Genomic DNA, 21,248 nt, shown 5'->3' with positions numbered 1-21,248 from the left:
TATTATAATTTTAAACATGGTACAAAGAGAAGGAATACACAAATCAAGTGAACAGAAGAGAGTGTAGAAACAACTGCAAATACACATGGGAATTTATAGTGAAGGTGACATTTCAATCCAGTGGAGAAAAGGTGAATTATTCAATTAATGGCATTAGAATACATAGTCATTTGACGAAAAATAAAAAAGCTAAATTCCCCTATCACTCTTTAGGCTTAAAATAACTCCCACAGGAATAAAACTCAAATATAAATTTTACATGAAAATATAATTACATATTATATTGTATATAGTCTCTGAAGTAGGAAATACCTATCTAAACATAACTAAATGCAGAAGCCATAAAGGAAAGGTCAGTAAGAGTATGTAAAAAATTATAATTTCTGTAAGGCTATAGAAGACTATAAAACAAGGTAAGAATAAACAAATGACAAATTGGGGAAAATATTTGCAACAAATATGATAAATGGCCAATTATCATGTTATCAAGAGCTTCTATAAATCAATAAGGAAAAAGAGAACAAGAGATGAATAAATGATTGGAAGAGGAAAAAGAAATATAAATGAGCTATAAACAAAGTACTCAATCTCATAAATAGAAAATGCAATTTAAAATATTAAGGTACTATTTTTATCTAGTAGATTGACAAATATTTTAACATTTGCCAAAACCTAACTTCCTCAATACTTCAGGGTATGGGGAAATAGAGACACTCATACATTATTGGTAAGAGTGAAAAGTGGTACTCTTTTGAAAGAGCCATTTGACAGTAACTATAAAGAAATTTTAAAATAAGTTTGTTCCTACAGTAGTCATTCAGTAAAAAATCAGATATGTTCTAAATGTCCAAAAAAAGGGAGGAGGCATATAAACAAGATATGGTACATCCATACAATTCAAGAGAATGTAGTAAACACGTCCAAGTCATACTAAAAGAAAATAAGGTAAAGAACAATAGATTTAGTATGATACTATTTGTGTAAATAAAAATGAAGGACATAAACATACAAACGCTTGTATGGGCATACAAATTATTGGAAGAAAACACCAGAAATGTAACTTTATTCCTTGAGTGCAGGACTAAGAGCAAAGAGAAACATTCACTTTTTCATGCCACAGATTACATCTTTTTATCAGGAGTGTTTTATTTAAAAACAGAACTTTAAAAATAAAGAACAGTTTAAATATTCCATAAACATTGTTTTTGATTGAAGAAATACAATTAACGTATATTGAACACCTCCCATGGCTAGTTTTGTAGCACAGACTGGATCTTAAGCAAATAAATTATAAATAAACTATTATAATTCTGAAATTCAACTTTATCTTTCTATAATCATTTACTCTACAAACAGATAGTTCATTTTTCATAAAGTGAAAAAAGTATTGCTTTTCTTCTTACCCACTGCTTTCAATCCCTTCACATTAATTATTTCCAAGTAACAAATTCTCCCAGGAAATATTTTGTTCCTTGAAAGTATTTCACTCAATTCATTATCACAAAGCTAAAGAACATGATTAAAATAATTAAGAATGACTTCATTGTTAAACTAAAATAAGAGCGAATTTAACAATAAATTAGGTTCTATCAGAAAAGGTGGGCTCAGATAGTAGGTTCACCAATAAGTAGTATGTTAAGGTTACAGCAAAGTCACGATTCAAGTCCAGATTTCTCCACATATGAATACTATCTATTTTATAAGATGCCATGTGAGCAAATTCAACACTGCCATTTATTTTTTGTCTTCAGAGGTGAAGTGATATATATCATAGCCCATATTTAAGAAAAGCAAAGGCTACCTATTTAACAGAGATAATTAGTATTACATTTTTGTTATTTAACTCAAGTGCATGTTCTATTTGTAAACCTCATTGTCAGAAACTCATAGAATTCAGTTGTATTTTATAACTTCCTTGATATATGGAACAGTGAACCTGTGAACCCACAGTCAAGGAAAAGACTGAAAGTTGAAGGAGTTCAGGAATATAAATGCTTGTGTTTCTCCTTACCACTTGTTTCACAGTCTCTAAGACTACCACTCAGAATTTGCTGCCTCGTTCATCTTTTTAACCTTCCCTACCACTATTTAGCTTAGTGAACACCACTAGATTCCTTCCTCATCTCTTTCAAATTGTTTCCCACCCATTTCTTTGACCCTATACCACAATGAAAGATCTGTAGGCAAATATAGGTATAACAAAAACAACAACAAAACTACATTTTTTCCCACCCATTTCTTTGACCCTATACCACAATGAAAGATCTGTAGGCAAATATAGGTATAACAAAAACAACAACAAAACTACAAAGAACAGGTTTTTTTTTTTTTTTCTGAGTAGATGCAATGTAATTATTTACTAAAAATTTTTTTCCTTCAATAAGCCATGCACTATTACCATAGTTCATAACTCAAAACTATATTTAACTCTGCAGAAACAAGCATAGTACTCTAGGAATACTACTATTTAGTAAACAATAAAGATAAAGTTTCATTCATCCCCATTTTCACATCAACCAACAGCTTATTTCCAAAGTGTAGTAGCTAATAAGCATCTGACAAGATACAAAAGGAAGGATAGGAAGACTGGAGGAAGGACATTTCAAGATTGTAAAACACGTTTCTATCCACTGTTCTGTCCTCTAGCATATACAATAATCTATCTCAAGGGAAATAAAACCCCAAAATACAAAACTAGAAACAACTTCAAAATACACCATAATGTACAACATACAAGTCAAAATAAATACTGAGCTTTTATATGTTCAAAATATTTCTTTAAAATTGTCCCTAAAAATGGAGAGTAGTAGTTTCATTCTTAATACTTACAAACAATTCCTCTATAGGTTTTTCCCACTCAACACTCAACTAAGTTTGTTTTCAAACTTTGAACATATATGAGGGGCAGAATGTACCAAAAAAAACCAGAAAAAAACTGTAAGATTTCTCTTAAATGTGTAACATATACATACCTGAGTCAGATTTAGAAATCGACACAGATTCAAAGTATACTTTTTATTTTTACAAGCAATATAAATTTTATCATAATGTGAATTCTCTTTGAAAGTATCAGTATAATCTATCATTAAGTTTTAACATACCCATTTCTGGATTTTAAGACAACAGTTCCCTTAACTGACCTCCATTTAACAGTCCTTTTAGCCAACACTTTTTTTTTTACTTTTATTAAATAATGCCATGGCATACTGACTACTATCAACTTGTAGGCGATTTTTAATATATTTAAGCACTTCTGATCTCACAGGTTGAGTTATGTTTAACAAATCAGTTGGTTGTTCCCAAACCTGTTTATGCCAGTTTACTTGTGATCCTTGCATAACTTAATTAATATTAGGTAAGTCTATGGAATACAAGTGCAAAAAGAGGGTTGTTTCTATGTAAACTAAGTTGAATGCAAACTAAGTAGAATGACTCAATAAAGGTGAGTCATTCTTTAAAAAGGTATTGAATTAGACAAAGGTGAGACATCTGTAAAATATTAAGGAAAACATAAAAAAGTCAGAAGATCCTATACCTAAGTATAGGATCTATTAAGCATAGTTTAAATGCTTAAACTATCTTTAAGCATTTATCTCACTTTAGAGAAATCAAAACTGGAAATTGCAAATCATGCATTATGGATATATTTACAAGTACTTCTCTCAATTTCACATTTGAAGAGATGGTGTTAGCATTACATCAAAAAGCTGGCAAATGAATATAAATTTGCATATTTTAAGTTAAAATTTTAAAATGTTAAGATACATTTTTTTTTAGTTTTCTGCTTTACCTTTTTCAATAACCTACCATGTAACTGTCATTATCTCATCAGATATGAAGTCTTCAAATGTTTTTTTTTCTGCATCCCTTGTTTAAGGGCTTGCTGTAACAACTAGATATACAGTACCCGTCTTTATAAAGTAGTATTATCTAGTAATAAACACTGTAAAATAACTTTATGGAAAGAAGTATTAGCCTTTGTGCTCCACAGAGGCAAAGATCTTTACTTGTTTTGTTCACAGATATATCCCTAGGACCTAAACAAGTTCCTAGTGTATAGCTGATGCTCAATAAATACTTGTTGAATGAAGAATAGGAACTTACTGTGATGACAGCCTTGCTAAGACAGATGGATCCTCTGCAGCCGTACTCTGTCTCATCTTCAGATTTGTAGTAACTCAGAGTATTATTTTTCAAAACTACCCAACGATCCTGCCACCCATGAATGTAGTTTGTCCACTAGAGGTAAGGGGATGGGGTGTGAGGGAAAAGAAAAACAAAATATAAAAGTCAGTATTTTAGAAATCCAAACTTTCTGAAACAACCAATCTAATTTAAAACCAAAATGTGAAAAGCTCTAACTTAATTATAAACAAAATGATTATAGGGGCACCTGGGTGGCTCAGTCAGTTAAGTGTCAGACCTCAGCTCAGGTCATGATCTCCGATCCGTGAGTTCAAGCCCTGTGTTGGGTTCTCTGCAGAGCCTGCTTGGGATTCTCTCTCTTTCTCTCTCTCTCTCTCTCTCTCTCTCTCTCTCTCTCTCTCTGCCCCTTCCCCACTCACGTGCTCTCTTTCTCAACTAAACTTTTAAAAAATTGCCAAAAGACTGGAACTGGCACTTTATAAAACAGGATATTCTGTGCTGACAGCTCAGAACCTAGAGCCTGTTTCAGATTCTGTGTGTGTGTGTGTGTGTGTGTGTGTGTCTCTCTCTCTCTCTCTCTCTCTCTCTCTACCCCTCCCCCTCTTATGCTCTGTCTCTCAAAAAGAATAAACGTTTAAAAAAATAATTGTAGAAAGTGAAAAGTTGAGATTTTCTAGATGTGATTTTCAGTAATTTTTACAAAATTACAAATAAATATTGTATTCTCTTCCATTTAATATTTGAGGAATAAAACTGTTTCAGTTAAAAATTCTGCTCTTCATTTGTGTGCTTCATCCTCCCCTCCTCACCAACTTCATGAGACTTGGATTGTTTTGTCCCTGCCATAATTAACATATTCAACAGAAAAGTCTGGTTATATAGCCTCTCATTCTCTTACACCAAGTACTGCATGAAGCTTTGTAAATCAACAGAAGTATGAAGCTAATCATGGCCAAATTCTACTTTGGTTGTAAGTTACTAATATATAAACATATATGATATTTATGACCACATCAAAGTAAAAATACAAGATCATTAATCTTTAAACGTCTGTATCAACTCTACTGTTTCCCCCACAGAACTCAATGCTACATATTTAAAAGTTCATTCATTTTCCAAGTTTCTCTGAATATCTACTTTTTAAATTCAAGAGTAATAATATATTGTGTATTAAAAAAACTAGTTTTCAAAAACATACTTGGATTATCAGTTTCTAGTACCTACCAATGGTTTCTGTGTTGCTAAAGTCTTGACGCACAGTACAGATCACAATCAATAATCTTGTAAAGGCGGAAATGTAACCTCTATGGGAATTCTTGATTTTGCATATTTTAATGCTCTGGGGGTTTTATGTATGTAAAGACAATTCCAAAAACTATCTAATTCCAAAACTATCTGCCAAAAACTAATTCAAAATGGATTGTTAAAAATATATTGCATTGGCTCAGGCTCTTTACCCATTGAGAAATCTTTACTTTTCTATTTCCTACTCAGTATGTTTGAGACATTTCAGCTCTTAAATCTTCTAAGGTTCATCATTACAACCCCTCCCTAAGAGCTTATCTATGTTGGCAATTTAATACATTCTCTCCTCTGAGCTCTCTAATCACCATTTCCTTATTTCTAATTCCCTGTGACTTACCATTAAATTACACAATGAGTTGAAATAATGATGGTTACATGTAAAATTGAATTCATCTCCTCTTATAAGGTGCATTTTCCTCCTTATGTTTCTATTTCCTTGGCTACACTGGTATTTGCGCAGCCTGATTCATATTCAAACCTGGCTCAGTGCTCCTGTACTATGTGGACAGAACAGAATATACAAAATCAGATAGATTCTATTAGTTGTGTGATGAGTTTTGACAAGTTATTTAACTTTTCTGTGCTTTAGTTCCTTTCCCTATTATTTGAATGGCTGAAAAAAATCATGAATGCCTCTACTACAGTTTTAACAGATATTGTTCCTTGTCAATGTCTATAGCCTGTCATCAACTCCTATTCATCTTTCCTTCATATAAAACCCTTACATTTGGCTCTTCTTCTCTATTTTCAATTAATACAATGATTATCAGGTTACTAGGCTCTTAGGAAGGCTTAAGAACCTTACCTCTAATATCTTCTGCAATTTATTTCATAACTTACATAATTTTACTTATTAAGCACATAGGCTTACTTATCTCACATATTAATCTCAATGAACCTCTCGCTCCAAAACTTATGTGGACAACTCCCCATTGTCTGTAATACAAATTATTTAGACTGGCATACCTTAACGCTGCCTCATTCCACTTACCGCCCCTCAGAGGGCTGGTAACGGTGTGACTGTGGTCAAATTGCTTACTGTTTCTTTGTCAAACTTTACCTCTTAAAGTTGTCAAGATTAAACAAGAATAGACTTAGAATACTGCCAGGCACAAAGTATTTTCTCAGTTGGAGACAGAGTTATGCAGAGCTAATGAAGCTTAAGCTTCAGTGCAGTTCACTAGAACAGACCTCTTCCAGAGTGACAGAATGGGCCCCAACAATTGTGTATCATAATTTTATACTTTTTTATAGAGGACCCATTAAATTACATAAGCTTCAGGCCCTAAATGTTAGCTCCTACTATCACAACTAGAAGGTAGATTTTTGGTTTCTCATAACGTCTCCTCACTCTTCCCCAACTAACAAAGACAAAGCAATATGCTAGACACAGCAGAAGAATCAAAGATTTCTGTTCCCAAGAGTTCAGCAAGCACAATTTCAAGAGGAAAAAAAAATCATTTACAGTAAGAGTCAGAACAAGTTACAAATAAAATAACTATGGGAACCCAAGGAAAGGAGATCTGAAATGGTTGGCAAAATAAAGAAAGGCTTCATGGTAAAAATAGTTTTTGAGATAAACTCTAAAGGTGGATAGAATTTCAGCCAACAGTTTGGTATGTGGGGAAACAGAAGATAAGGTAAACCTTGAAGGATTGAGAGAATTCATAATAAGTTAGATGAGATTTATTTTATCCAGGCTTAGTTGCTCTCAATTCCCACTAAGGCATGAATCTTTTCTCATCAATGATCCACCCTGATATTGTTATAACCACCTAGAATTATTGTCTATCCAGTATTTTTGGAACCTATGTGCTTAAGAAGTGATTCTACAGAAAATATGCTTCATAGGTATTTCCATGTATTTTAAATTACCATATACAAAATAAAACTTTGGACTGGTATATATCTTTTTTTTTTAATTTTTAAAACATTTATTTATTTTTGAGAGACACAGAGAGACAGAGCATGAGTGGGGGAAGAGCAGAGAGAGAGGGTGACACAGAATCTGAAGCAGGCTCCAGGCTCTGAGCTGTCAGCACAGAGCCTGACATGGGGCTTAAACCCACAGACTATGAGATCATGACCTAAGCCCAAGTCAGACACTAAACCGACTGAACCACTCAGGCACCCCAGGACCGGTATATTGCTTTAAAAAAAATTTTTTTTACATTTATTTATTTATTTTTGAGAGACAGAGAGAGAGCACAAGTGGGGGGGGGGGCAGAGAGAGAGAGAGAAAGACACAGAATTCGAAGAGGCTCCAGGCTCTGAGCTGTCAGCACAGAGCCTGACGTGGGGCTCGAACTCACAAACCATGAGATCAGACCTGAGCAGATGTCGGAGGCTCAAATGACGGAGCCACCCAGGCGCCCCAGGGCCGGTATATTCCTAATTTAAGTTTATCCCCTCTGTCCATTCCAAATCCACTCAATTTTGGAAGGGAAGAAACGATACAAATTAGAGACTTACCTACATTATTCAATTGAAGGAAAAGAACAGTTGCTGAGTTCTAACTCTTGTGTAAATTACCAAGTGAATACAAACGGATCAAAATATAGAAGTACTTTACATTTTAAAACATGTATTCAATATAAAATACTCCTGATTAAAAAGCTTCCAGAAATCATTTTATACAACCATATACTAAATTTCAGGGAAATTTCCTTCATAGCTGTTAACAAAAATACCAAAAACTATATTCCTGCTAATTCTACATATACAGCAATACCAAAGTTATTTACGTACCAGAGAAGTGATAAAAAAAAATACATTTGTCCATATTTAAGTATCAAAGAGATACTCTTCCATTTTTTGTCATAAGGTATGTGTACTATACTGCTCTGTATATAGTGAATACTCAAGAGTATTGGGGACTCTTTTCACCAGTCACTACTCCCGCCCCCCAAAACAGTGGTATCAAATAGGTCAAAAGTTCAGCCTGTTTTATAAAATACCACTACTAGGGTACTAATTTGGAAGTCTGCTTCTCATTTAATGGGAAAAGTGATGAATCTACCAGAATTGAGAAGCAAATTCCTTCTGAAATTCCACCTGAAAATGTGTATCTACTACACAATGTGTTCAAGAGATTCCTAAATTACGAGATACATTTAATGTAAAGAAACCCTAGGGAGGTTCACTTCAATGAAAGCCTTTCACTGAAATTCCAATGATCACAATATCAACACACATCATGATTTTTCTATGTAAATAAAAGTTAACACTTGGCAAGTCTTAGTTCTGACAGACTCCTGTCTTACCTAAGGCCTTTCTCATCAGCCTTCTAAAGACAACAGAAAAACCTAATATGAAACAAGTCCACAGAAATGTCCAAATGCTTAGCCAAAGTATGTATACTGGAAGCAGCATGGTTTCTTAATAGCCAGTAGGCTGCACATGATCTTGTATCTTATGACCAGCTTGCTGAGGGACTGGCCATTTCTAAAACTTTAACAGGAAGAGAGAAGGAAGTAATAAAGGCAATATGTATCTTATTAAGCAAACTTTGAACGAATAAACAAGCAAACACCCATATATTACCAAAAGAAAAAAATCAAACATCTCAAAAAGGGCCTGATCGAATTTAATTAACTGGCCTTACAGTCCTACAACTATATGCTTTGCTAAAATTTTGAAAGACGGTATTTAAAATTTTCAGGAAAGGTAAGATGTGTTTTCCTTACTCTGGCCCTTTGACTGCAATAATATTTTATTATTAACAGTGTTCTTCCTGGACTAAATAAAGGTTGGCCTCTATTCTGACTTGTTCCAAGTTACTTGGACTAGTTCTTGTACCTATCACGTGCCGAGTCGACAGCTCTTTTCTGAACTGGGGAATAGGATGAGGGGAAAAGTACAAAAGTCACCTTCCCTGAGATCTCTCACTGTATCTAACTTGGCATAGTTTACCGCCTCAGTTTTCCGCACCATATCCAGTTGCTCCGGCAACTGTCTACACAGCCGCGTTCAGCGAATCCTCCAACCCTGCTCTCCATCTCCGAACTAACCTCGTTTGCGAGGTCCGATCTGCACTGCTCCCAAACCCAGGCATTCGAACACTGCTGTTGCCCAACCCGGGCTCCTATGGCCAGGACAGATGCCGCTCTGAGTCCCAAGTCACGATACGCATGCCGCTCCCAAACTGAATTCGGGGCTGGGACGCGTTTTCTCCGGTCTTTGGCCACCGCCGCCGAGCCCCAGGGTAGGAGAGCAGGACAGTCCCCTTCTCCCTCCCACCCCCACCCTCACCCCGGCTCGGGCACTCCTGCAGCAGTACTCAGCCCCGCACCCAGGCACATTCCGCAGCCCCCGCCCCGGGACAGTCCACCACTCCCGCCCAACCCCACCCCATCCCCTCAGCGGCTTGCCTCACAGCAGGTGAAGTCTGAGCAGGAGGCCCTCGGACGCGCGGGCTGCTCACCTTGCTGAGGACTCCGCAGCGCTCCACAGGCGGCCCGGACTCCGTCTCTGGATCCTCCTCCGAGCCCGACGAGTTCCAGCTCTGGTTATCCGACATGGAGGCGCGACAGCCGAGCGGGAGACCGGCCCCCGCTCCCTGAGCTGCGCCGGAGGAGGCGCCCAGTAGCCGGGGTGAAGGGTCGGGAGATGGCGAAGGGAAGAGTGCCCGCTCCGGCGCCGGGGGGAGCTGGAGGAAGCACGAAGTCCGGCCGCTGCGCCGCCGCCGCCGCGCCTGACACCGAGCGGACCGGGGAAGGAGGACAAGCGGCGAAGGAAGCCTGCCCTTCCAGCCGTCAGCAGCCGCCGTCGCCGTGACCCCAGCGCTGCGCCCAGCGCCACCACCCGAACTCAGCACCCTCAATGCCAATCTCGTAGAAGGAAAAGGAAAGAAGGGGAAAGAAAATCCAGTTGCAGAGACACGGGTCCACTCACACCTCCGCTACCGCCGCCATCTTCCTGCCTGGCCCACTATTTACCCTCCCCTCCCCTTTCCCCTCCCCTTCGTCCTCCCATTCTCCCCCTGCTCCCCGCCCCGTCCCCCTCCCAACGTCTGACGAATCACGCCGAGGGCTGGAGGTCCCCTCCCGCACCCTACCTCCGGTTCTCCCGAGTGACGCCGGGTAGAAAAGTGGGAGGAGCGGAGAAAGGAGAAGGGGTGGGGTCTCCGTTCTGTTGCATTCTGGGAAAGACGCTGCTCCTTGGGCCGTTCAGTCGCCTGGGAGTTGTAGTCACGATCCTGAGGTAACGGGTGAGTGTTCCGCGCCAGCAAGGCTCGTATCCTTAGGGACCGGTGGAGTGGTGGTAGGGCTTCGTTTGACAGTTGTGTGACCCACCTCCTCGGCCACGATTCTATCTCTGTCTAGAGTGTTTATGACGAACCTGCTGAGCTTGCAGGCCCGGACGTGAGATAACTCTCCGCTGAGGATGCCGGGCCTGCCTTCCATGGCGGTTTCCTGGAAGCCGGGGAGTATCGAGCCGCTTTCCTGGGTGGGGATGTACGGGGCTCTTCTGCTTCAGCCACGGGCCAGGGGTTTGCCACCTTTCTAGTGAGAAAGAGGTTTCATTCTGCCAACCCCACCCCCCCCCCCCTGCAAATTTTGACGGTCTTTCATCTCGCTCTTGAGAAGTTAAACTTAGCGCTTGACGTTTCCCGCCTTTGAGAGGAAGAATTTTCAGTCACTTCTAACGTGACCAAGTACTTCGCATTATTAGATTTACAGAGTGTCCTTTTTGTGGAAAGTAAGTTGAAGATATCAAAGAATAAATGACGTTTGTGGAATTTTAAAAGTAAAATGAGAATGTGAAATGATAGCCTGGAGTTTAAGTTTTAAATAAGTATCTTCCTGAAAGCTAGGTTAACCATCTCTACGGACCTATCTCTGTCTGGGACGTAGGGAAGGTTGTAGAGTAGAAATTTTACGAGAAAAACCAAAATGCAGTAGTCTTGTTGAATAATAAGAGATTAGACAAAATAGGACTAGAATTGAAGGGGTGCCTGGGTGGCTCAGTCTGTTGAGTGTCCGCCTCATGCTTTTGGCTCAGGTACTGATTGATCCCAGGCTTATGGGATCCAGCCACCCACCCCTCCTCCCCGGTTGGGCTGGTACTGAGGGTGGAGCCTACTCAAGATTCATTCTCTCCCTCTCTCTCTCCCTCTCTCCCTCCCCCCCCCCCCCGCCCCTTTCCTCTGTTCACGCGTTCTCTCTCTAAAATTAAAAAAAAAAATTTTTTTTTCCTAAGGCTAGAATTAGGAAGACCAAAAGAAGATATAGTAGATCTTGGTCTGTTTTTACATAAATTATAAGGATAATTTTTATTGTGAGATCTTTAATTTTGTAGCTTCAGTTCTTTACGTCTGGTCAATTTCCTAATGATTGCCAACAACAAAATTCGTTACTAAACCTTAGAGTACCTGCGCCCTTCAGGGACTGAGGATGGGAGTGAAATTTTGAGTCTAGGGGAAAAGGCACAGTGGCCAGAAATAACTCTGGTAGGATAGAGGCCAACTAACTGGGATCTTTGGGGAAAACCAGAATGATAGGAATTGTCTGAGAAGGACCTGTGGTATCTTTTCATTTGCCTGATGCTTATAGATGCTGAGTCTGTTGTAAATAGGTTACAGATTGTTTTTCCATTGTAAAATCAAATAATCATTATTAACAGCCATTCAGATGAATAAAACCTTGAGATAACGCTTTAGAAAATACTTTGGCAACCTGTTAATTAACACAAAATCCCAAGGTTGTCATTCAAAAGAGAAAAAAACCCATGTAGCATATTTTCCTCTTTATTGAATTACTAAATTATGTCTTTAGAATTTTGAATACTGTAGCAATTAAGTTTTGTTTTCCCTTTTGATTACCTAATACATATGGTTAGATGTAATATTTGATTCTTTAAAGCTCTAGGTTTTATTTTCATTTTATTTTTATTTTAGAGAGAGGGAGGGCGAGCTAGGGGGGAAGTGGGGAAGAGAGAGAGAGAGAGAGAGAGAGAGAGAGAGAGAGAGAATCCCAAGCAGGCTCCACACTCAGTGCTCAGCCGGACCCCACAGCCTTGGGATCATGACCTGAGCTGAAATTAAGAATCGGTTGCTCTACCAACTGAGCCACCCAGAGGCCCCTTAAGCTCTGAATTTTAAAAGGACATTAGTCTTAAGGGAATGATTGTGAATTTGAGAAATCTACTTCATAATGCAACTTAGAATCATGAGAGCATAGAATATGTTTATATTGAAATTGAACTTTTTATCATATTTTAGCATTTCTAAGTTTTGTGTGGTTGTAACCATAATCACTTACATCTCTGAGGTTCCCACTTTATTCAGTAGGAAGTTGTTTCACTGTAGTAGTCTGTTTGTAACTATAGGAGTGGGAGAAGGGGCATTCTGAGAAATCATTTAACATGTATGAAAATCCCATTGTTGAACACCAAACATATTATTTCTATTCAAGGGCATAGCACATGATAAATGTTTAAATGGATGTATTAGACTGAATATATTATTTTGTTCCACTAGAAGGTGAGTTCTGTGGGGACAGGAATTAAAATTTTTTTTCATCCATTTTTTTTCATAACTATTTTCTATCCTTAGTCCCTAAAATAGTGCTCAGCATATATAAGGCATTCATTCCATATAATTCAGGTATTATATCCCATCTTCCAGTTAATGATTTAATTTAACAAACATACAATGTGCAGGATACTATGACTGGGTGATTTTAAAATAGTAAAAAGTTAAAAAAGAGGGGCATGGGGGCTTTTCCTTTAAGGAGATTATAACAGAAAACAAGGTAAGAAAGGTACACATGTAACTTTAATAGCTGAATACTATTTAAGAGAAGGTAAATGACAGACTGGCAATGACAAACTCTCTTCTTTAATCCTGTTTTCTAATCCTGCATCTCTGTAGGCCACTTGCCCCAGGTCTTTTTAGTTAAAACAATAGCTATTTGGAATTTTAAAGAAAAAAGGATTGTCCTTATTTGCTGATCTCCTTATAGGAAGTTATCATGTAAGCTATGTAATGAATCTTGTCACATTTAAAATAATATAGTAGCACCTGGGTGGCTCCGTGGGTTAAGCTGTTAAGCCTCTGGCCTCTTGGTTGCCGCTCAGGTCATGAACACAACACACAGTTGGTGAGATCAAACCCCACTTTGGACTCTGTGCTGACAGCTCAGAGCCTGCGTGGGATTCTCTCTCTCTCTCTCTCTCTCTCTCTCTCTCTCTCCCTCTCCCTCCCTCCCCCTCCCCCTCCCTCCCCCCACCTCCCTCTCTCCCTCTCTCTGCCTCTGTCTCGCTCTCACTCTCGCAAAATAAACTTTTTAAAAATAAATAAATAAAATAATATAAATTGATAGATCTTTTATGACTTGTTACTGTGTTTGTGACATTCAGCATGTCCCCTAAATGCAAGTTTAGAAATAAAGCTACTCTTCAAGTCTCTTTGCCTTTCCAATTTAACCATAACTGGTTGTTCCTTTAAATGCATTTTTTTTTTTCATGTTTTGAATACTAATTGATCATATTAGCTTCTCAATGTTCCTGTCAGGACTGTTCAAGAACCATGTAGTTTGTGCCACTATGGTGATTCATGCTAGTTCAGGGTGAGCAAGCAGACAGTTCCTGAGTGTGAATCCTAGTTGGCCATCCTTAATAATCATGATTTTGGATGCATATTTATACTAACTTAATAAATGACATTAGTTTAACTAGTTGCTGTTTATTACTATATATATTCCCAACTATTATGCTGTTAAATACATTTGTAAATGGATATTTGCATGTTTATCAAAATGGATATTCATTTGTATGGTAGTAAATGCGTCTATGTCCTTTTTTTTTTTATATAAAAAAATTTTTTTTAACGTTTATTTATTTTTGAAACAGAGAGAGACAGAGCATGAACGGGGGAGGGTCAGAGAGAGGGGGAGACACAGAATCTGAAACAAGCTCCAGGCTCTGAGCTGCCAGCACAGAGCCTGACGCGGGGCTCGAACTCACAGACCACGAGATCATGACCTGAGTCAAAGTTGGACACTTGACCGACTGAGCCACCCAGGCGCCCCCGCTTTTTTTTTTTTGAGAGAGCAAGTGGGGGAGAGGCCGGAGGTGGTGGGGGGAAGAAAATCCCAAGCAGGCTCCATGCTGACAGCACAGAGACCATTGCAGGGCTTGAACCCATGAACATGAAATCGTGACCTGAGCCAAAATCAAGAGTCCGATACTTAACCCACTGAGCCACCCAGGCGCCTCTCTATGTCCGTTTCTGAACAAGTAAACACTAGAAATGTAAAGGGCTACAAGAAATTTGCATTTGCACAAGTAAACACATTCAGAAATGTAAAGGGCTACAAGAAATTTGCATGTTTTCATCTTTTGTGATATTGTACAGAATTATTGTAAAATATCCTTGCAGGCGTATTCACAAAAGTGGATATACTAAGTGTGTAAAGTGAATATAGGAATGCTGAAGTGGTTGCTCCCCTTTGTATCTTAATCTCTTCTGTTGGTGCAAAAAAAGATTGTATTTTACCTATCTATAATCAACATCTGGCGTGCATATCTTCCAAATTAACAGTTTTCCAGTTAGACCCAAATCATAACAGGTACATTGGTATCTAGTGTAAGCAACCCAAGTATACTAGTCTATGAATGAACTTTAAAGGACTGTCAATTTTCTAAAAGAAAAAGGTAAGTAATTCAGCCAGCAAAATTGAGTTTATTCAAGAATAGCAGAGAAATTGCAGTTTGTGACAAACCATGGGGAACCATAGGCAAGTCCAGAGAACAGAGAAGAGCTTCCATTTATAAAGGAAAGGAGGAAGTTGGGAGGGGTTATTTTCTACAAAAGTTCATTGGGGCAAATGAGAGTTTGAAGTGGTGGTGGCTTCTCATTGGCTGCAGGGGAAGGCAGCTTACTTTTGACAGCAAAAGGCCATCTTCTGTCTTCCTGCTGGACTGTGCAAGCTATGATGAGTGATGAGTTTGTGAGAGTCCTCTCTCCATGACTTCCCAACTCCAATTTTACTTTAGGTTTCCTTAATGTATTTTCACATTTCCCCCATTTGGTAAAGAATTTTCTTTAAAAGCATTGCTGATCAAGAGTTGGGCCATTTCTTCCTTATTAGAGTCATTTTTGTCCATCACTGCCAGGAAGGACCTTTTCTGGGTGTCATGTCTGCAGATTGGAAACCTTTGAGGCCACTTTTGAGTGACTAGAGGTAGGAGGGAGAACTCTCAGGCATTTCCCATTTAAAGTCTGTATCTTATTAGGTTGTATCTGTTGGAGATCGTCTTGAAATGCGGAACCAGCATCACTCTTTTCCCAGTTACAGAGAGAGATTCTTAATCATTTATTCATTGGCATGAACAGCCACCAATGGGATAAGTGCCCTTATGATGGAGGCAAATCCAGAATAATGTATACCTCCTGGGAGTTCCCATGTAAGGCAACAATGAAGGTTTGATGGGGAAGACCAGTAGGAGGACCAATGGAAGGCTTCATTTTTATTGTGGATGTCTGTGGGCTAGTTAGTAAGCCTCCAATCTGCCAACTATGTATTTTGGCCCGTTGAGTGGTCCACTTGCCACAGACAGATAAAACCAGGTGGCGCACATAAGACTGTTGCTAGGGTTTGATTATTAATTAATGCCGTTAGTTGGGATTATTCAATTGGACCTTTGAACCAAGGGTCAGTGGTGGTTGGGGAACAATTAGGGAGAAACTGTCCTTTTCGGTGAACTTTATTCTTTTTTTTTTTTTTTTTAATGTTTATTTATTTCAGAGAGAGAGAGAGAGCAGGGGAGGGGCAGAGAGAGAGGGAGACACAGAAGCCAAAGCAGGCTTCAGGCTCTGAGCTGTCAGCCCAGAGCCCGACATGAGGATCGAACTCACGAACTGTGAGATCATGACCTGAGCCGAAGTCAGGTGCTTAACTGACTGAACCACCCAGATGCCCCTATGGACTTTATTCTTGAAGGGTGTGCAGAGGGGGGTTGTTTTGTTATAGTGAGTCGACCTGTAGTAGTAGAAAGAACAGGGAACCATGTGATTAGTTGCATTGAGAGTTAGGATAGCAGACAGCTCAAAGCAAAGCACAGGAAAACCTGGTTGTAGAAGTTTGACCCTGTAATATCTAGAGGGATGTGGGTATAGTTAGTGGTCACACCGGAGATGAAGGAAAAGTTTGCTCTGAGGAAGACTAAAGGGTTGCAAGTCTCATGGACAGGTCCAACAGTCAGAAAGGTTTCCCCTTTTTTTGAGGGATTGGGAAATATGAATGAGGGCATCGTCTCATCAGGATAGATAAAGGAGAAAATGAAATGAGAAAAAGCAGAAAGGAGAGAATATACAGGCCCGATCCTGTCATCTTGGGGAAGCTGTCTGCTTCAGTATCCTGTGTTTCATTTCCTAGAAATCTTTAAATTTTTTTTTAAGTTTATTTTGAGAAACAGAGCGAGCAGGGGAGAGGGGCAGAGGGACAGAGAGACAGAATCTCAAGCAGGCTCTGTGCTGTCAGCATGGAGCCCCCCGTAGGGCTCCATCCCCAAACCCTAGGTATTTGACCTGAGGTGAAAGCCAGAGTTGGACGCTCAACCAACTGAACTGCCCAGCTGCCCCATATTCCTGGAAGTCTTTAATTTGAGGTCAGCAGTGGATGGCAATTCCAGTCAGCGTTTGGGCTATGTTTAGATGAGACTTATAAATTCAGGAGTCAGTTCCTTGTAGTTAAGTGGTACAAGGATTGGTTCATAACACTTGATAAGGACCTTTTCAGTGTGGTTGAAGAGAGTCCTTTTGGAGATGTCTATTCCAAGAAATGAAATCCTCAGGTTGCATTGTGTGGTGTTTGAAGTTTTCATCTCCCAAGAATGTGATGTGAAAAGACTGTTCAACTAGAGCATGATTATTTTTGAGGGATGTAATTAGGCCTTTGCAACATTAAGTATAGCTCCTTTTATTAGGTGCAGGTCAAAAGAGATGGAAGCTAGGGGTATAGAGCATCCAGTAATTACCTCAAAGGGTGAGAGCTTATGAGTTCCAAAGGGAATGGATCTGAGCGTTAGAAAGACCATCAGTGCTACTTTTGGCCACGGTAGTTAGTTGGAGGGTTTCCATAAATTTCGCCTGTTGAGTTTTGATGATGCAGTTGGTTGGTGTGACTGGTTCTGAACAATGAGGATGATAGCAGTGAAAATGCTGTAGAACTGGCCAAACAGCATAGACTTGCTGTAATATTTGACCAGCATAATGGGTTTCCCAGTCACTGTGGAGCTCAGGTAGGGTTCCCCAAATAGGGATGATTTTTTCCCAATAGGATATTAGCTACTGAAGAAGCAGTAGCTTGTCTACATGGAAGGGCTTCAAACCAGTGGGAAAACCTGCAAATCATTACCAAGATATATTTGTGTTCATGAGATGGGTGGGTAGCTGAGTACAGCCCGTTTAGAAGACCTCAGTCCTTTAGATAATTTAAAGTGCCCAGGAGCAGTGTGGACAGAATGCTTGGGTGATTTTTTGAAGAGGGCATCTTGCTGGACAAAGGGGAAATCTTCCTGGTGGACTATGCAAGCTTCCACAAGTGGTATGTGGGTGTTAGTCTTCCCTTCATGGCTTCATGAATCCCAAGTTTGAATTATGCTTCCTTAACACATTTTCACAAGATCTACCAGATTTTTTGAATAGTAGAACAAATTTTTGCACTTGGTGAAAGAAAAAGACCAAAAATTGACCATAAAATCTAGTTGAATAAAAAACTTGTAATTAATCTGACCAGATTATGTGCACTCTTTCCATATGAAGGGTCCTCACAGCCAGCCAGCTGCAGAATTTCTCTCTTCTTGCTGCATATGCTGATACTATTTTCTTTCTCCTTATTTCTCCCCTTCCCTTGCATTACCATTGTTTATATGTGTTGTGTTTTACTACTGTCTGTTAATATTTTCCCTCTTGTATTACTTCTCTACCATAGCAGTCATTGGCAGCAGTGATGGGAAAAGCAGAGGAAGGAATAGGTGAGAAAGAGTGAGAAGCTAGGAGAAAAAATCTGTAATGGAACCTTCCATCCTCTTTTAATTGACTCATAGGAAGAAGGAAAGGAAGCTTATGTTATACCTACTCTTAATTTTTACTTCACTCTTGTTTCCTGCCCCAGTATCCCAAGAGCCCCTAATCCTCTCACATTTTTTCCGGCCTTGTGATTGCTCTTTGTATCCTGGTCTCAAATAAGAGGCTTGATGTTTTCTTCCTACATCTTAATCTCATATTTTTGTTTTCCTCCAAGGGGAATAATTATGATTCTAAATGACTAGTAGCAGTAAGTTAAGTTATCCCTGATACAGAGCACAGGCACTGTCAATGCTTACTTTTCTTGCTTAACCCACACTCTGTTTGGGTCAAAAGACTTTTATTAACATCAGTTATTATTATATTATACGTATACAGCTAGGTCTTATTCTGTTACTCTGATCCCTAAGGTGACTTTGTAAATATGTCTTGGACTCCCTTGTATATTGATCTTTAACTCAAGGACAACTGTATAGGGTGGGGGTGTACTCACTGATAACCTTAATGCATTGCATGCACTTACTTAGGAATATGTCATATCCCATAGAAAGTTCTAATACTTGGCAATAAGACAGGGATTTCAGAAACAGAATTTCAAAGGGCATGTAGGGCTACCCTTTTATCTCATTTCCTGTTGTACAGAGGAGAGCCAAGCCAGGCATGTTCCAAGCAGAAATATTCATTCTTACTGTTGAATAAAATTGAAATTGTATTCCTTTATCCTTTATTTTACATCTGTTTGGTTTTGTGGGATAAAAACTTGTCAGGGGTATTTGGTATTTCATGGGTTTCACTATAACAGTAAAAAATCCTTTAGTCTAAAAAGTACACTATGCATCTATTATGGATGAACAGTGCTATTAATATCCACTCTCTCCATCTACACATTTTGTTTTTTACCCTCAAGCTTTTGAGTCTCTAACTTTTAACCTCTTTTCCTGTTACATTGAGAAATTCTTTTGTTAAAGTCAGACTATTTAAGCAGTATGGTATTTTTAAATATTGGTAGGATCCTCATGATAGTTATTTTGTAAATGTGTTTTGCTTCCTGTTTTTCTCCCCAGCCCTTTCATTGTTTCACTTTTACTGTAATTTCAGATCCTCTTCTCCTTAGTCAAGTAAGCTGAAAAATACTGTTATATAACTATACATGTTGTTATGGTGGTACAGTTTATGAACATACAGCTTATCTTCATCCTCATTTAAGGTATTAAGACCTGCTCTATGATGATCCTGATTGGGATGCTTTAAAAATAAGAGATATATACCACATATTCCATGGATTCATTGTTTTCTAGCATTTTACTGTCTAGGAATACAGGCAATACTTAAGTGTATAAAGATATTGATTTGGTTTTAATAGTGACCATATTATTAAAGAGCAAGTAAAGATTTAAATTGCTTATCACATAATGTTCACTAAATATTTAAAGATGAATGAAGTAAGTTTAGGTGGTTGATGATTAAAGGGAAGCTGTAGGAACCACAATTAACAAGGCTGAGAAGAAAAGTAACTAACAGGTTAAAATTAATGAGAGACTAAAGAACCAAATTCCATCATAGCTTTTTGTAAGGAACAAGTATCATTTGTTAAGAACCTACTCAATGTTAGACATTGTTTTACATCTATTACATCTAGTATTCACAAAAATCTTGCAAAGTACACGTTCTTCTTTTACATATAAAGAAATTAATGTTCATAGAAGTTAAATAAGTTGACCAAAGTCAAGGTAATTAATAGTCTAGCTCAGACTTTTAAACTCAGAGACTTATAATATACTTTCAATATATATAAAATTGATTTTAGACTAAAAAAAAACCAAAAACAAAGACAACTATTATCCTGAAATGATTAAACATTTGAGTATCTATTAGAGCCCAATTACATCCTAGTTTGTTGCATAGTTTTTCTTTAGTTTGAAATTTTTCTTTTGAAGAAAATTCATCCACACACATTTTTAAGCTGCAATGGTGTATTATGTAGGCACTTTTCAATTTTTTTTCTATCATGACTAAAGAGGTATGCTAGCAAGTCTGTTTTAAGTTTTTTGTTTTTTTTTTTTTTAATGTTTGTTTATTTTTGAGAGAGAGAGCCAGGGAGCGACAGAGAGAGGGAGGTGGACAGGCTGTATGTTGTCAGCGAAGAGCCGGATGCAGGGCTCGATCCTGTGAACCGTGAGATTGACCTGAGCCAAAGTCTGAATCTCAGCTGACTGAGCCACACAGGTGCCCCAGCAGGTCTGTGTCTTAATTATCCATAAATAATTTAAGTGATCTAATTTACAATCATTCTTTTGTCTAATGTTGATAAAGGAATTATATATTGCTTTAACTCTTAGTATATCAGGAAAAATAGTCATGGGTGTCATCATATTTTTTTATATTTTTGAGTAATTTTGAGAAGTAACAAACAAGGGATAGTGGACAGTAACTTTATTAGGAATTGTAATAAATATTGAGACCTAGTAAACAAATTTTTATTCTATATTTTCCTGAAATGAGTAATGAATGTCCTTTGAAAGCAAGTAGCTGCTCATCAATGTCTATACACAATCCTGGGAACTATGCATCCTATAAATAAAGATTCCAGATATTATATGCATCTTTAAATTGATTCTAGCTTATCATTATGTTTAGTTCTTTGTCGTGGGCTTATATATCAAAATGTAGTAACATTTGAAACTTTTTCAATAACTGTTGAAAACTGACATCTCATAATCTTTTTAGACAGAAGTCATCCATATTCTTTCCTCCATAATTGTAA

General features: G+C 38.3%; 2 protein-coding genes across 9 annotated transcripts in view; one reads left to right on the top strand and one right to left on the bottom strand.

Annotated features, from left to right (window-relative positions):
* The window catches only part of CERT1 (ceramide transporter 1), a 105,414-nt gene extending 94,824 nt beyond the window's left edge, over positions 1-10,590 (bottom strand). Inside the window, exons 1-3 of one of the 3 annotated variants that reach the window (XM_019462997.2) lie at positions 10,508-10,590; positions 9,875-10,280; positions 4,105-4,239 (exon numbers count right to left, since the gene is read on the bottom strand). In XM_019462997.2, the coding sequence (XP_019318542.1) occupies positions 4,105-4,239; positions 9,875-10,280; positions 10,508-10,590 (624 nt within the window). Of the gene's footprint in view, positions 1-4,104; positions 4,240-9,874; positions 10,347-10,507 lie in introns of those variants that run through there. The other 2 variants (XM_019462996.2, XM_019462995.2) reach the window with 2 other exon arrangements.
* Positions 10,550-21,248, top strand: part of POLK (DNA polymerase kappa) — a 73,023-nt gene continuing 62,324 nt past the window's right edge. For 2 of the 6 annotated variants that reach the window (XM_019462993.2, XM_019462994.2), the window contains exon 1: positions 10,550-10,660. The gene's annotated coding sequence lies outside the window, so the exon portion shown is untranslated. Of the gene's footprint in view, positions 10,661-15,546; positions 15,639-21,248 lie in introns of those variants that run through there. The other 4 variants (XM_019462992.2, XM_019462991.2, XM_019462987.2 and 1 more) reach the window with 3 other exon arrangements.

This window comes from Panthera pardus, unplaced genomic scaffold (assembly GCF_024362965.1).
Source record: "Panthera pardus isolate Hobbes unplaced genomic scaffold, ASM2436296v1 HiC_scaffold_2, whole genome shotgun sequence".
Lineage (NCBI taxonomy): Eukaryota > Metazoa > Chordata > Mammalia > Carnivora > Felidae > Panthera > Panthera pardus.
Note: the sequence above shows the minus strand (reverse complement) of the source record. Positions and strands in the feature narration are given on the sequence as shown.